Source organism: Stenella coeruleoalba (genome assembly GCF_951394435.1).
Source record: "Stenella coeruleoalba genome assembly, chromosome: 12".
NCBI lineage: Eukaryota > Metazoa > Chordata > Mammalia > Artiodactyla > Delphinidae > Stenella > Stenella coeruleoalba.
In genome coordinates, this window is record NC_137158.1 from 7,416,766 (window position 1) to 7,430,943 (window position 14,178).

The window sequence follows — 14,178 nt, forward strand, 5'->3', positions numbered from 1 at the left end:
AAAAATGTAGAATAAGTATCCCACTACAGGATATTGTGATACCTTTCAGATGGTGATTGTTATGAAATATTTTGTGTTCGATATTTTGTTCAATTATTTGTCTTGCTGGTAAATATGTATGTTTTTACACAACATATAATGAAAACAGTGACAAAAAGTGAATTTAAAACCTAGCATAACACGCTGAACAGTGTAAATATCTTTCTGAAATACTTTATTCCCAAGAAGAAAATTATCTCAGAAATAACCTACTTGTCACACTGTGAATAAGCAAGGGTATTTGCTATTTAATTAATGAAAATGACACAAGGACAAACTGAATATTAATGCCACTTTTCACAGAATATGTGGGATGATAGAACTAGAGCTTATATTTATTTGTACTCTTAAAGGCTAATCAATAGTATTATAAATTAGTAAACTTTCACCCACATTATTCACATTTAAAGAGTTTTTAAATTGCATAATAATGTGTTATTTCTAATACGAATCCTAAGATATCCAGCCTTTTACAAAAGTGTTGCTCTGACATCATAGTGTCTTCAGAAACTCTTATTGCTCAGGGCAGAAAATGATCCGGATAAACAGAAAGTAAATTGAGAAAAATAGAGAGGTACATGAAATTATGTATTTACTGCCCTGGTTTCTGACTCACAGTTTTATGACCTCTTCCAGGATTTCTCAACCTTGGCACCACTGACATTTCGATATGGATAAATCTTTGTTGTGGGGCTGGCCTGAGGATTTGGGGATGTCTGGCAGCATCCCTGGCCTCTTCTCATTAGATACCAGTAGCCCCCTTTCTTCCCCTGAGCCATGACAACCAAAAATGTCTCCGATGTTGCCAAATGTCTCCTGGGAGGGGGAGGTCATTATTGCCCCTGGTTGAGAACCACTAGTCTACTCTATATTCCAGTCTTTTAGAAAAAAGCTGATTTAGGCTAAGGAATGGTTTTGATTTTTTTTTTTCAATGTCACAGTTTTCACATCCATTTATTTCCCTAAGAAAAAAAGCTTTCACTTAAAGGAGTTATTTTATACATCCCAATCTGAATCACAAGATACTTTGTATACTTATTTCAGAAACCTGGTAGTAATATAATTTGGGTATTGTGTATTCCTCATTTCGTCTCTAGATAAGTCAGAGACATGATATTATAGCTAGGGTCTAAAGAAGAAAATTATAAAAATGGATCAATTTGATTTTAGTTTCTAGGTACATTTTTCAAATAGACTAGATCATTTACAGATTTTCATACTTTACTGAAAATAAAGTAGTCCATCCAACGCATTTCCATTAAAATAAAAATATTTAATATTTGTCATAAATCTTTATGAAAAGGATTCATAAAATTACAAGATTTGTGCTACAATTTCCTACTAATTCAATAGTATCAAGTATCAAAAATAAATTATTAATAATTGTATGTCTTTTTCAAATGAAAAAACATATTTTTGCTTTTTAAAATTGATGTGGAGAAGCCATGAAATTTCACCATGGAGCAATAAAGGCTGTTAAAAGGTAGTGAGTAAGAACCTGCTGTATAAAAAAAAAGTAAATAAAATTCAAAAAAAAAATTCAAAAAACAAGATTAGTTTTCAGAGGATTCCAGCTCCATAATTTAACTAAATAATCAAGATTAATGAACATTTCTTTGAGACTTTAGAGAAAAATCTGCCAATTTAGCAGCTTTTTCTTCTGAGATTGTTCACTGCATGTGCAACAATGTGATTTGATAGAAGACAACAGAACCAGAACAGAACAGAACCAGAAATAAAAATTCTATATAGTCTATTAGCATCTTATATAGAAAATCGGGGAGAAAAGGTGGTTTTTAAGTGGAGAACATTTGGTAACTAGAAATAAATGCGAAAATTGCTTACAGGTGTACAGTTTACATAACAGTATATTCATATATGTTACTTTTAAATTATTTTGCTGTAATTGATCATATATACCTATATGTAAATATAGGTATATGTGTATTTTTTTTCCTTAGACTTAAATACAGATTTACTATTTATTCTTATACCAATGGATACAAATTGTCTTTGGTGTTCCCAGACTTAAATGGGAAAAATGCAAACATCTTCATTTCTCTCACTTTTTCTGTATAGTATTTTTGAAATATACTTTCCAGCAAGTTTCACAGAATCTTAAAGAATTTTTCATTGGATATTACCTAAATTTGTCTAATTTTTCCAATATTTGAACATATTTTCACAAGTTGGGCAACTAAATAGTATAAATAGAAGAGAACGGGTTGCCTCATAATTAAGGATGTCATATCTGTGTTTTTAAAGTAACAACTTGGTCAGCAGATAATGTGCAAAATATTCTAGATGTACTATATTTACTGGCATGTGTCCTCTGACACTTCTGCTTACCCCGACCAATGTTGAGGAGAAAATGAACATCTTTGTCATGTTTTGTGATAAATTTCTACTCCCCCTACTCATGTCAGTGGGTGTTATATCAAACATCTGCTGAGGAACTTTTAAGAGTAAGGCAGAGGTTCAGCATCAAGACAGGAATTTTGAATTGAAAAGGACATTTTGCCTGGCTTCTTTTGATTTGTACTATCCATGGAGTGCTACTGCTTACCGTCCCAAATGTTAAGAATTGGGATGGGATTGGTGATTTGACAGTGCAAGAAAGTGACCTAAGCTTTGAACCCTAATGGACTTTCTGCAAAAGATGTCAACATTTATTTGCAGTGGTTATTATGGAGGAACACAAATTATGTTAGTATTTCCGATCAAGGGTGAATTCATCGTAATGGCGTATTTGAAGTACTGGTGTACTGATAGTTATATGAGACATAACTTAATTAGATCATATGTTTTTTTCTAGAATTTTTATTAATTAGGAGGATTTCCAGCGTTATCCAGTTACTGGAAGAGGACAGATATCTTCTTTTTTTCTGGCTATTAGAAAGAGGTCTTCATATTTGCCCCTCGTTTTTAAACTGGGGAGAGAGGAGGCTCTTATGCAAGTAGATAGAGTTCTTGAAATTTCCCTCTTATTCAAAAGACAGTGACTTTAAACACCCACATTTTTTAAATGGCAAAAATACGTTTTCTAAAATATGAGGTCAAAAAGCTGTTTAAAATATGTACCATCAATTTTCAGATTTTTTTCATTCTCTGACACCATAAAATTTATTAATCCTGAAACTTTGTAGATGTTGGAAGAATTAAATTGACACTTATCTATTTAAATGCAATTTTAACTTCAGAAGATCACTCTAAGAAATTTAGTTGATGTTACTTTTACATAGAAGTAACTCATGACTATTTTACTATGAGGGAGAGAGGTGCGTTTCCATTAAAAAAAATAATAAAAACATTTAAAGTTTATAACATAAATAATTGTTCAAATACAAAAAGAGGTACATGCAATTTTCCATTAGTTAAATGATTGCTGACTTAACTTACATTTTGTGACAAATAAGAGTAATTCAATTGAATTTTTAAAATATCTTCATACTTGTCTATTTGATGAGTTTTTTTCTTAATTATAAAGAAAAATAATCTTTGACTTCGCCTCTCTGCTTCTGTTGTTGAAGCTTCTTTGCTTTATTACAGTCCATGGAGTCTGGGAGGAGTGGTCTCCGTGGAGTTTGTGTTCATTCACGTGTGGTCGAGGCCAAAGAACAAGAACACGGTCGTGCACTCCGCCCCAGTATGGGGGAAGGCCGTGTGAAGGACCCGAGACTCATCATAAGCCTTGTAATATCGCTCTCTGCCCAGGTGAGCCTGTTCTGGATTTGGGGAACTTGGCATTTATGTCCCAGTGTATGGTCCCTAGGATACCTAGGAGATATTAAGAGTACAACCTTCATGCAGTCACACTGGAAAATGTGTCCTTTGCTTATTGATTCTTGCTTAAATAAAATTGGGTACCTTCCTTGCTTCTATCATATGTAATTGTGTATAATATTTCCTTGACTAAGTACCAATGAATGCTCACATTTATTGGATTTCTATAAATAGGTATATTAATGATTCACACTAAGATTTTATCTCTACTTGGATTTCCCTCCTGGAAAAATTATAAGCCATCCCAAAGACCTGAATTGACTGTTGCATCCACATTGTAACTAGAGAGACCAGTGTGGAGGCAATCCTTCTGATGTTATTCTCTCACACTCACTCAGCTAAGGAGTGGGATGCACCCTTGACCACGTGTGAGCATGATAGACATTTGCTAGGAAATCAGACTTTCTAGATTCACTGCTAGATGCATAAAATGGTTAGATCATAAATGACATACAGTCTTTATGTGATTATGAAGACTGTATAGTCTGTTCTTAGAGTGTATTTATGTTATTTAAATTTTTTTTCCTTCAAACTATTTCAATTCTGTTTTAACCGACTTTGCTAATTCCACCCATTACTCCAGAGAGAAGTCTTCATAATGCTATTATTTAGGTTGCTGAAACATTCACACATAAAACAGATACCTACAAAATGAAAAAGACTGATCTCCACCTTGAAGGGGCTTGCAATTTATGAGAGAAAATAAAAACAAGCAAATGATAGAATCTCCCCAGGAAAAGCAAAGGCACTTCTAGAGGAAGACACAGACAGGAGTGGCAAGTGGCAGAGGCTAACAAAAATGACAATGGGACCATTATAAATAAGCATCATCTTCTCTTTGGGAGAGTTTCTCACCTGTCCATGCAGTCACGTGTTCTACATGCAAGCAACAGAGCTGGGATGCCAGTAGTGAGCTCCAGACACATTATTCAACTCACACTGAGTCCCATTTGCCCTCTAAATTCCCCAAGTTAATATCCTATATCATAAGGCAGTAATTCAAAGTTCTTCTGGAAATTTTAAGAATCTAAAACATCTGAAGACTGAAAAACATCCAAAAATGTAGAGAAGCAACTGTCATCTAACAAGCTTAATTGTTCTCTTTTACTGGCTTGCTACACTTAGGAATATACATATAAATATGTAGTAGTTGTATTGAGTAATATCATCACTTTTAGAATGTTATGAATTCTACAAATAGTGAATAAACTCATATGATTCAGTATTCAGGTATTATGAATATTGGGGAGTCAATAATCATGATTCTTTATTTGCAAATCATTCCCAGAAAATCTATTTATGATCTGTCTTATGTCTATCTCTCTGTAAACATACAGATAGGCACACAGACACACACATATATATTTATGCTCTGCCTTTTTTCCAAAGATTTGAGTAAATTTAGACAAATTTTAGAATTTTTTTTAACTGCTGAGCTGTGATATTTATGGGGAGTCAGAGCTCACTCTTATTTTTCTGTGGAGTGTGAAAAAATAGATAACACTGGGAAATAAAAAATTATAGCTAACTATAGATTCTCTTTTAATATATTAGTTTCTAATTAATTCTTTTACCTCAGTTGATCCCCATAAGTACAAAGATAAAATGGCACTGATCAGTAAAATGTTATCAACCAGGTTTTTCATAGTCCACTTTCCATGAATTTTCTCTAGCAGGAAAAAGCTTGGATGAGTACACAGAGATGCTGAGTTGTTACAATTTAGATAAGAAAACTCATTTTTCTAAGTTGATGTAGTTTTTGCTTTATCACTCAAGTAGTAACCATGTGTGTTTTACCTGTATTATACCATCACTGGAGCCACTCTAAGACCCTTAAATTTGGTTGGCTTTCTTTTGTTAGGTCTTTAATTTTGGGGAGTTATGATTATACTAATTGTAAATCTGGCCTAGCTCATATTTTCTCATAAAGTGAGCATTATGGATCTATCTTGAATACTTAATAAATGTGTTGTTTCTGACTTCTGTTATTTCCATTCTTGGATTTAGTTACATCATAAAGGATAAAATTCTTACCACATTTTATCCCAATTTCCTTACTATCTGAAAGGGAATTCTTATAGCTATGATTTAAAAAATATATATTTTTATACTCTGCTCAACATTTTGGCATTATGTTTTTAAATTATATAAGATATGTTTGGTACAAATATTTCAAATTCTTCCTAGATATTAGAAGAATTAGACCTAATTTCTTATAGCTAATCTCAGGCACCTTCACTGAATATAAAGCATTATTAAGTATCAACTAGATGTAAGACACTACTGAGAAGAATATATAGTCCTTGATCTCAAGAAATTTGTAATATCTTCTGAGGATTTAGAAATAAGCATGTGAAAAATTGAATGCAATTCTGAAAAACACATACAAACACTCTAGTCTCAATGAGAGGTGGTAATTTGAATATTAAGTGGTTTCAACCTCCTTTTCTTGTAGCCATCCTACCTGAGATCCCTAAGACAACCTCTTAAGGGAAAACCTTTAATGGGAAAAGTGTCAGTGATGAAGAAGTGGGCCAAGACCCACACTTGGTTTTCTTTGGTTAGGCTCATTGAGAAGTGAAGAACAGAAGAGAGCAGAGGAAACATTCAAAACAACAAACTGGGTCTCTGCTCACCACCTTTGCAAGATTTGACCATGCAGGTTGTGGTCATGGGCAGTGACGTTTTAATGTGGGATCATGTTAGAGCAGCGTCCCAGCTTCCTGCTCTTAGGAAGCACACATCACCCCCATAATGAAGTGGATACTGTGTAGAGATGATGAATATTGCTCACATCAAATAATGAAATGGTTCTATTTATGCAAATTTTGATGTCTACTGCTAAGTAGATGGCATCCAATTTTTTTTTCTTACATCTTTATTGGAGTATAATTGCTTGACAATGGTGTGTTAGTTTCTGCTTTATAACAAAGTGAATCAGTTATATATATACATATGTTCCCATATGTCTTCCCTCTTGCGTCTCCCTCCCTCCCACCTTCCCTATCCCACCCCTCCAGGCGGTCACAAAGCACTGAGCTGATCTCCCTGTGCTATGCGGCTGCTTCCCACTAGCTACCTACCTTACGTTTGGTAGTGTATATATGTCCATGCCTCTCTCTCGCTTTGTCACAGCTTACCCTTCCCCCTCCCCATATCCTCAAGTCCATTCTCTAGTAGGTCTGTGTCTTTATTCCTGTCTTACCCCCAGGTTGTTCATGACATTTTAGTTTTCTTAAATTCCATATATATGTGTTAGCATATGGTATTTGTCTTTCTCTTTCTGACTTACTTCACTCTGTATGACAGACTCTTGGTCTATCCACCTCATTACAAATAGCTCAATTTCGTTTCTTTTTATGGCTGAGTAATATTCCATTGTATATATGTGCCACATCTTCTTTACTCATTCATCCGATGATGGACACTTAGGTTGTTTCCATCTCTGGGCTATTGTAAATACAGCTGCAATGAACATTTTGGTACATGACTCTTTTTGAATTATGGTTTTCTCAGGATATGTGCCCAGTAGTGGGATTGCTGGGTCATATGGTAGTTCTATTTGTAGTTTTTTAAGGAACCTCCATACTGTTCTCCACAGTGGCTGTATCAATTTACATTTCCACCAGCAGTGCAAGAGGGTTCCTTTTTCTCCACACCCGCTCCAGCATTTATTGTTTCTAGATTTTTTGATGATGGCCATTCTGACTGGTGTGAGATGATATCTCATTGTAGTTTTGATTTGCATTTCTCTAATGATTAATGATGTTGAGCATTCTTTCATGTGTTTGTTGGCAATCTGTATATTTTCTTTGGAGAAATGTCTATTTAGGTCTTCTGCCCATTTTTGGACTGGGTTGTTTGTTTTTTGGTTATTGAGCTGCATATAAATTTGGAGATTAATCCTTTGTCAGTTGCTTCATTTGAAAATATTTTTTTTTCCATTCTGAGGGTTGTCTTTTGGTCTTGTTTATGGTTTCCTTTGCTGCACAAAAGCTTTGAAGTTTCACTAGATCCCATTTGTGTATTTTTGTTTTTATTTCCATTTCTCTAGGAGGTGGGTCAAAAAGGATCTCGGTGTGATTTATTTCATAGAGTGTTCTGCCTATGTTTTCCTCTAAGAGTTTTATACTTTCTGGCCTTACATTTAGGTCTTTAATCCATTGTGAGCTTACTTTTGTGTATGGTGTTAGGGAGTGTTCTAATCTTATACTTTTACATGTACCTGTCCAGTTTTCCCAGCACCACTTATTGAAGAGGCTGTCCTTTCTCCACTGTACATTCCTGCCTCCTTTATCAAAGATAAGGTGACCATATGTGTGTGGATTTATCTCTGAGCTTTCTACCCTGTTCCATTGATCTATCTTTCTGTTTTTGTGCCAGTACCATAATGTCTTGATTACTGTAGCTTTGTAGTATAGTCTGAAGTCAGGGAGCCTGATTCCTCCAGCTCCATTATTCGGTCACAAGTTTGCTTTGGCTATTAGGGTTCTTTTGTGTTTCCATACAAATTGTGAAATTTTTTGTTCTAGTTCTGTGAAAAATGCCAGTGGCAGTTTGATAGGGATTGCATTGAATCTGTAGATTGCTTTGGGTAGTAGACTCATTTTCACAATGTTGATTCTTCCAATCAAAGAACATGGTATATCTCTCCATCTATTTGTATCATCTTTAATTTCTTTCATCAATGTCTTATAATTTTCTGCATAGGTCTTTTTTCTCCTTAGGTAGGTTTATTCCTAGATATTTTATTCTTTTTGTTGCAATGGTAAATGGGAGTGTTTTCTTGATTTCACTTTCAGGTTTTTCATTATTAGTGTACAGGAATGCAAGAGATTTCTGTGTGTTAATTTTGTATCCTGATACTTTACAAAATTCATTGATTATCTATAGTAGTTTTCTGGTAACATCTTTAGGATTCTCTATGTATAGTATCATGTCATCTGCAAACAGTGACAGCTTTACTTCTTCTTTTCCGATTTGGCTTCCTGTGATTTCTTTTTCTTCTCTGATTGCTGTGGATAAAACTTCCAAACCTATGTTGAATAAGAGTGGTGAGAGTGGACAACCTTGTCTTGTTCCTGATCTTAGTGGAAACGCTTTCAGTTTTTCACCATTGAGGACGATGTTGGCTGTGGGTTTGTCATATATGACCTTTATTATGTTGAGGAAAGTTCCCTCTATGCCTACTTTCTGCAGGGTTTTTATCCTAAATGGTGTTGAATTTTGTTGAAAGCTTTCTCTGCATCTATTGAGATAATCATATGGTTTTTCTCCTTCAATTTGTTAATATGGTGTATCATGTTGATTGATTTGCATATATTGAAGAATCCTTGCATTCCTGGAATAAACCCCACTTGGTCATGGTGTATGATCCATTTACTTTGCTGTTGGATTCTGTTTGCTAGTATTTTGTTGAGGATTTTTGCATCTATGTTCATTAGTGATATTGGCCTGTAGTTTTCTTTCTTTGTGACATCCTTGTCTGGTTTTGGTATCAAGGTGATGGTGGCTCGTAGAATGTGTTTGGGAGTGTTCCTCCCTCTGCTATATTTTGGAAGAGTTTGAGAAGGATAGGTCTTAGCTCTTCTGTAAATGTTTGATAGAATTCGCCTGTGAAGCCATCTGGTCCTGGGCTTTTGTTTGTTGGAAGATTTTTAATCTCAGTTTCAAGTTCAATGCTTGTGATTGATCTGCTCATATTTTCTATTTCTTCCTGATTCAGTCTTGGCAGGTTGTGCATTTCTAAGAATTTGTCCATTTCTTCCAGGTTGTCCATTTCATTGGCCTAGAGTTGCTTGTAGTAATCTCTCATGATCTTTTGTATTTCTGCAGTGTCAGTTGTTACTTCTTTTTCAATTCTAATTCTATTGATTTGAGTCTTCTTCCTTTTTTTCTTGATGAGTCTGGCTAATGGTTTATCAATTTTGTTTATCTTCTCAAAGAACCAGCCTTTAGTTTTATTGATCTTTGCTATTGTTTCCTTCATTTCTGTTTCATTTATTTCTGATCTGATTATTATGATTTCTTTACTTCTGCTATCTTTGGGTTTTTTTTGTTCTTCTTTCTCTAATTGCTTTAGGTGCAAGGTTAGGTTGTTTATTCGAGATGTTTCCTGTTTCTTAAAGTAGGATTGTATTGCTATAAACTTCCCTCCTAGAACTTCTTTTGCTGCATCCCATAGATTTTGGGTTGTCGTGTCTCCATTGTCATTTGTTTCCAGGTATTTTTTTATTTCCTCTTTGATTTCTTCAGTGATCACTTCGTTATTATGTAGTGTATTGTTTAGCCTCCATGTGTTTGTATTTTTTACAGGTCTTTTCCTGTAATTGATATCTAGTCTCATAGCATTGTGTTCGGAAAAGATACTTGATACAATTTCAATTTTCTTAAATTTACCAAGGCTAGATTTGTGACCCAAGATATGATCTATCCTGGAGAATGTTCCATGAGCACTTGAGAAAAATGTGTATTCTTCTGTTTTTGGATGGAATATCCTATAAATATAAATTAAGTCCATCTTATTTAATATATCATTTAAAGCTTGTGTTTCCTTATTTATTTTCATTTTGGATGATCTGTCCATTGGTGAAAGTGTGTTGTTAAAGTCCCCTACTAAGAATGTGTTACTGTCGATTTCCCCTTTTATGGCTGTTAATATTTGCCTTATGTATTGAGGTGCTCCTATGTTGGGTGCATAAATATTTACAATTGTTATATCTTCTTCTTGGATCGATCCCTTGATCATTATGTAGTGTCCTTCTTTGTCTCTTCTAATAGTCTTTATTTTAAAGTCTATTTTGTCTGATATGATAATTGCTACTCCAGCTTTCTTTTACTTTCCATTTGCATGAAATATCTTTTTCCATCCCCTTACTTTCAGTCTGTATGTGTCTCTAGGTCTGAAGTGGGTCTCTTGTAGACAGCAATATATGGGTCTTGTTTTTGTATCCATTCAGCCAATCTGTGTTTTTTGGTGGGAGCATATAGTCCATTTACATTTAAGGTAATTATCGATATGTATGTTCCTATTCCCATTTTCTTAATTGTTTTGGGTTCATTATTGTAGGTCTTTTCCTTTTCTTGTGTTTCTTGCCTAGAGAAGTTCCTTTAGCAGTTGTTGTAAAGCTGGTTTGGTGGTGCTGAACTCTCTCAGCTTTTGTTTGTCTGTAAAGATTTTAATTTCTCCATCAAATCTGAATGAGATCCTTGCTGGGTAGAGTAATCTTGGTTGTAGGTTTTTCTCCTTCATCACTTTAAATATGTCCTGCCACTCCCTTCTGGCTTGCAGAGTTTCTGCTGAAAGATCAGCTGGTAACCTTATGGGGATTCCCTTGTGTGTTATTTGTTGTTTTTCCCTTGCTGCTTTTAATATGTTTTCTTTGTATTTAATTTTTGACAGTTTGATTAATATGTGTCTTGGCGTATTTCTCCTTGGATTTATCCTGTATGGGACTCTCTGTGCTTCCTGGACTTGATTAACTATTTCCTTTCCCATATTAGGGAAGTTTTCAACTATAATCTCTTCAAATATTTTCTCAGTCCCTTTCTTTTTCTCTTCTTCTTCTGGAACCCCTATAATTTGAATGTTGGTGCGTTTAATGTTGTCCCAGAGGTCTCTGAGACTGTCCTCAGTTCTTTTCATTTTTTTTCTTTATACTGCTCTGCAGTTGTTATTTCCACTATTTTATCTTCCAGGTCACTTATCCATTCTTCTGCCTCAGTTATTCTGCTACTGATCCCATCTAGAGTATTTTTAATTTTATTTATTGTGTTGTTCATCGTTTTTTTTTCCTCTTTAGTTCTTCTAGGTCCTTGTTAACTGTTTCTTGCATTTTGTCTATTCTAATTCCAAGATTTTGGCTCATCTTTACTATCATTATTCTGAATTCTTTTTCAGGTAGACTGCCTATTTCCTCTTCATTTGTTACGTCTGGTGGGTTTTTAATCTTGCTCCTTCAACTGCTGTGTGTTTTTCTGTCTTCTCATTTTGCTTATCTTACTGTGTTTGGGGTCTCGTTTTTGTAGGCTGCAGGTTCGTAGTTCCTATTGTTTTTGGTGTCTGTCCCCAGTGACTAAGGTTGGTTCAGTGGGTTTTGTAGGCTTCCTGGTGCAGGGTACTAGTGCCTGTGTTCTGGTGGATGAGGCTGGATCTTGTCTTTCTGGTGGGCAGGTCAACGTCTGGTGTTGTGTTTTGGGTGGCTGTGGACTTATTATGATTTTAGGCAGCCTTTCTGCTAATGGGTGGGGTTGTGTTCCTGTCTTGCTAGTTGCTTGGCATAGGATGTTCAGCACTTTAGCTTGCTGGTCTTTGAGTGAAGCTGGGTGCTGGTGTTGAGATGGAGATCTCTGGGAGATTTTCGCCATTTGATATTATGTGGAGCTGGGAGGTCTCTTGTGGACCAGTGTCCTGAAGTTGGCTCTCCCACCTCAGAGGCACAGCACTGACTCCTGGCTGCAGCACCAATAGCCTTTCATCCACAGGGCTCAGAATAAAAGGGAGAAAAAGTAGAAAGAAAGAATTAGTAGAAGTAGAAAGAAAGAAAGAAAGGAAGAAGGAAAGAAAGAAAGGAGCGAGGGAGGGAGGAAGGAAGGAAGGAGGGAAGGAAAGAAAAAAAGAAAGAAAGAAGATAAAGTAAAATAAAATAAAGATAAAATATAATAAAATTATTAAAATAAAAAATAATTATTAAGAAAAAAATTAAAAAAAAAAAATAACGGACAGCTAGAACCCTGGGACAAAGAGTGGAAGCAAAGCTATACAGACAAAATCTCACACAGAAGCATACACATACACACTCACAAAAAGAGGAAAAGGAGAAAAACTCATAAATCTTGCTCTCAAAGTCCCCCTCCTTAATTTGGGATGATTTGTTGTCTATTCATGTATTCCACAGATGCAGGGTACATCAAGTTGGTTGTGGAGCTTTAATCCGCTGCTTCTGAGGCTGCTGGGAGAGATTTCCCTTTCTCTTCTTTGTTCGCACAGCTCCCGGGGTTCAGCTTTGGATTTGGCCCCGCCTCTGTGTGTAGGTCGCCGGAGGGCATCTGTTCTTCGCTCAGACAGGACGGGGTTAAAGGATCCGCTATCGGGTCTTCGGCTCACTCAGGCCGGGGGGAAGGGAGGGGCACGGATTTCGGGGCGGGCCTGTGGCGGCAGAGGCCAGCGTGACGTTGCACCAGCCTGAGGCGCCCAGTGCGTTCTCCCGGGGAAGTTGTCCCTGGATCCCAGGAACCTGGCAGTGGCGGGCTGCACAGCCTCCCCAGAAGGGGGGGGTGGATAGTGACCTGTGCTCGCACACAGGCTTCTTGGTGGCAGCAGCAGCAGCCTTAGCATCTCATGCACGTCTCTGGGGTCCGCGCTTTTAGCCGCGGCTCGTGCCCATCTCTGGAGCTCCTTTAAGCAGCGCTCTTAATCCCTTCTCCTCGTGCACCAGGAAACAAAGAGGGAAGAAAAAGTCACTTGCCTCTTCGGCAGGTCCAGACTTTTTCCTGGACTCCCTCCCGGCCAGCCGTGGTGCACTAACCCCCTGCAGGCTGTGTTCATGCTGCCAACCCCAGTCCTCTCCCTGCGCTGCGACCAAAGCCCGAGCCTCAGCTCCCAGCCCCGCCCGCCCCGGCGGGTGAGCAGACAAGCCCCTCGGGCTGGTGAGTGCCGGTCGGCACCGATCCTCTGTGCGGGAATCTCTCTGCTTTGCCCTCCGCACCCCTGTGGCTGTGCTGTCCTCTGTGGCTGCGCTCTCTTCCACGGCTCCGAAGCTTCCCCCCTCCGCCACCCGCAGTCTCTGCCCGCGAAGGGGCTTCCTAGTGTGTGGAAACCTTTCCTCCTTCATGGCTCCCTCCCACTGGTGCAGGTCCCATCCCTATTCTTTTGTCTCTGTTTTTCCTTTTTTCTTTTCCCTACCCAGGTACGTGGGGAGTCTTGCCTTTGGGGAGGTCTGAGGTCTTCTGCCAGCGTTCAGTAAGTTTTCTGCAGGAGTTGTTACACGTGTAGATGTATTTCTGGTGTATCTGTGGGGAGAAGGTGATCTGCGCGTCTTACTCTTCCACCATCTTTCCGGAAGCCTGAGATGGCATCCTATTTTTATCTGATACTTTCCTTAGTCAGTGTCCAACTTTCTCCCAACTTCTTTATCGATGAAAGTAAATCACTTACCTGAGATCCATATAAGGAGAGAAGAAAGGAAGGAAAGGGTAGATCTGATCTGATATTTCCTAGTTTGGGTTACTAGTTACCGACTTGTGCACTGTGTCTGAGAACAGTGATTGATGTTGGTTGGGGGGAGGTGGGCTAGAGGTATACAGAACAACGAAAGGATTTCACTGTGATTCATTCACTGGCTCATAAACGTGATG

General features: G+C 37.2%; 1 protein-coding gene across 1 annotated transcript in view; it reads left to right on the forward strand.

The window, feature by feature from the left end:
- The window catches only part of ADGRB3 (adhesion G protein-coupled receptor B3), an 802,351-nt gene that overhangs the window by 315,268 nt on the left and 472,905 nt on the right, over positions 1-14,178 (forward strand). The window contains exon 6 of the mRNA XM_079939099.1: positions 3,589-3,753. Within this exon, the coding sequence (XP_079795225.1) occupies positions 3,589-3,753 (165 nt within the window). The remainder of the gene's footprint in view (positions 1-3,588; positions 3,754-14,178) is intronic.